This window comes from Acomys minous, assembly GCF_964271855.1.
Source record: "Acomys minous genome assembly, chromosome: 13".
In the NCBI taxonomy this organism is placed as follows: domain Eukaryota; kingdom Metazoa; phylum Chordata; class Mammalia; order Rodentia; family Muridae; genus Acomys; species Acomys minous.
The window spans coordinates 17166840-17170012 of NC_140495.1; the positions used below are offsets into that span (position 1 = coordinate 17166840).

The 3173-nt window shown below is 45.5% G+C and overlaps 1 protein-coding gene across 1 annotated transcript in view; it reads left to right on the top strand.

Annotated features, from left to right (window-relative positions):
- The window catches only part of LOC311580798 (collagen alpha-4(VI) chain-like), a gene marked incomplete at its 3' end in the record, with an annotated part of 112166 nt that extends 110710 nt beyond the window's left edge, over window positions 1-1456 (top strand). The window contains exons 35-36 of the mRNA XM_084752513.1: window positions 252-348; window positions 1345-1456. Coding sequence (XP_084608639.1) covers window positions 252-348; window positions 1345-1456 — 209 coding nt within the window. The remainder of the gene's footprint in view (window positions 1-251; window positions 349-1344) is intronic.
- Between the last annotated feature and the right edge of the window lie 1717 nt (window positions 1457-3173).

Below are 3173 nucleotides of genomic sequence, written 5' to 3' on the forward strand. Positions count from 1 at the left end.
ATCGCCCCCATGAGTTCACGCAGAATGACCATGCCCCATTCGCTCACCCCAACCTCTGACTCGCAGAATCTTGGCATCTCTTCTTCCTTGAAGGTTCCTGAGCCTTGCAGGGTTCTGAGTGGTGGTGGTGACTAGATGTCCCATTTGTGCTGAGCACTCCATGGACGCTTATTTTTTCACTTAGATTATTTTTACATTTTATATGATTTTATGTTTAATTTTGTTTTTTTTTTTAAACATTCTACTTTCAGGTGGAATGAACCAGTATCCACCCCCAGAACTCATTAAGGAGTGTGGAGGCCCAAACCGTGGGGACAACTTGCTGTACTTAGACCTACCTGCCAAGAGGTGAGCTCGGGGTGGGGTTGACCTGGGGGGATCAATCCCAGTTCTCAGCTTGACCCAAACCACTTTGGAAGTGCTTGGCTTTGACAGGTGCTTAGTGTTTCTTTTGTAATTTCATTTTATTTTATTTACCTCAGCGTGTAGCTCAGGCAGCTTTGACCATATGATTCTCTTGTCTCCTGAGTGCTGGGAGTACAGGTGTGGTACCAGGCCTGGCTCTCTTTTTCTGATTTTTTTTGGGGGGGGTGGAGGGTGATGTTTCGAGACAGGGTTTTTTCTGTGTAGCCCTGTCTGTCTTGCATTTTAGCCTGTAAACCAGGCTGGCCTTGAACTCAAAAGACATCCAGCTGCCTCTGCCTCCCGAGTGCTGGGATTAAAGGCATGCACCACCACTGCCTCGGTCTTGGGATTAAAGGCGTGCGCCACCACCGCCCCGGTCTGATGTTTTTAAATGTTGGAAATAAGAATGCGCCTTGATCTTGAGAGGCGGTTAGCAGTTAAGAGCGCTTGCTGGTCTTGCTCTCAGCATCCACATGCAGCTGTGACGGGGATCTCACTCCCTCTTCTGGCTCCCATGGGCACCAGGCATATACATGGCATACACAAATACACACAAGGCAGACACTCATCTACATAAAATAAAGATAATAAAAAGCAACATAGAACCAATATAAAAAAAATTCAAAGAGCAACTTGATGCATAAAAGCACAAAATGAGAAATCCCATCCCACCATAGCACCCATCCTCCAACCTCAAGTTTCAGAGACAAAGTCGGTGATGCTAAGCACCCAATGCTGCCCCTGGTCTAGCCCAGAGCCACAGCAGCAATGGCTACCAAGGGTGGAACCCCTCAGTCTGGTCATGTGACGTGGGCTTGGGGGAGTCTTTTGTGACTCTGGAGACTGAACTTAGGGCCTTGCCCATGTAGGCAGCTGTTCTGCCCTGAACTACATCCCCAGCCCACGTCATGCAGTGTGACAAGGATTGCTTTTCCATAGGTTGTCCAGGCGCCATTTTGGCACGTCTGCCTTTGCTTATGACTCAGAAACACTCAAATCACCAAATATTTTTTTCCAGAAGAAAAGGGGAAAAGCAGGATGGCATCTATAGCTCCGCAAGAAGCATTGGGAAATTATGAAAAGAACAAGTTGGATGTGGAAGAAAATGATCAAGAAATGCCAGAAAAAGAAAGGCGTTTGGGTACCACCCTCAGCGAGACACCAGACCGTGGCTTCCTTGCTCTATAAGTTGGATTCACTTTTAAAAATACTTATCTTTAAATAAAATTTCTGTGTACTGTGTTAACATGTGCTTTTTAAAACACACCTTATTTACAAATTTATCCACAAAGCTATAGAAATTACTTTAAGATATCAAGAACAGGCCCATTTTATGTCTGTAGAATCCATTTTAGGCTACATTATGCCACCATCTCTCCAGGAAGTGGTCCCAGATCACAAAGACTCAAGGACCTACTACAAACAAACAACCCAGCAACCAGACAAACATCTCTTCCCGATGAGCTGACTCACTCTTGACCTTGACCTAAACACCCTGGTAGACTTATTGGTCCATGAATGTCCACTGAGATGCATTCTCATCACATTTAAAGAGCATTTTAAAACAATTGTAAGTTGGTTTTAGGTCACAACATGTAGAAATATTATGTCTTATCTGTGATCAACAGACTAAGCTGATCAGTAAACACATTAGTTAGGGACATGGGGGAGTTGACTGTAATGTTTTCTAAAGAGTTATTTTCTTATTTACTGTGTACATGTGAGTGCCTGCATGTGTGTGTGTGTGTGTGTGTGTGTGTGTGTGTGTGTGTGTGTGTGTGTGCACTGCCCTTGGAGGCCAGAAGAGGGCACCAGATCCCCAGAACCGTGTTATAGACACTGGCCCATCATGTGGGTACTGGGAATGGAACTCAGGTTCCCTAGAAGAATGGCCAGTGCTCTTAACTGCTGAGCCATTTCTCCAGAATTTGACCATGATTTTCAAAATCATCTGCCAAAGTGGAAAGAGTTTCTAATGAGTGATGAGGCTAGTCCTATTTAGGTAAAAGGAGGGTTGCTGAATGCTCCTAGAGGGCTCACACACTTAGGGCTGCTGGCTAGTTGGCCATGGGAGCCATGTAATTTTTCTGTGTCTTACTGCTCTGATCTATAATGTCAGGAATTAAATGGGTGCTCTTCTCTTAGGATTGTTCTGAGGATAAAGCTTGATTGTTTGTGTTCAGCACCTGCTAAGCATATGGTACGGTTAGTTGTTAAGCTGTGGATACCATGCGTACTTAGTTACCTGTTAGATCCCAAAGCAACACATGTCTGAGAGAAACAACAGAACCAGGCAACCAACACAGGACGTCGCAACAATGACTTCCCCTTCCTACGTTAGAATGAGTATCAGGAGAACTCACATGCAGCTCATGTTTCAGTACAGACCATGCTTAGCCTACCTTACTGAGGTGATGGTTTTAGTCCTGGATAGACGTTGGGATCACCTGGGAATCTTACTAATTAAGCTTGTTCCTTGACAATTTTTATACATGTATATGATGCAGTCTGTTTACTTTCAACCCCCACCTGTTATTTCCCACTTGCCCCTGTTGCCCCCTTTTCTCCATCCTACAAGCCTCCCTTTCACATCCGTGACCCTCCAAGTTTAACCATGGCCACCTGTGTGAACTGGGAGTCTGGAGCTTTCCATGCGAACCTGGTGGGCTCAGCAGTGGGGATGCAACTGAAGACCACGACTCCTCCAGCTGCTGAGAGTTTAGCAAGGAGGGGTAGAGGGCCTCAGGAACCCCATCCTCAGTCAGGAA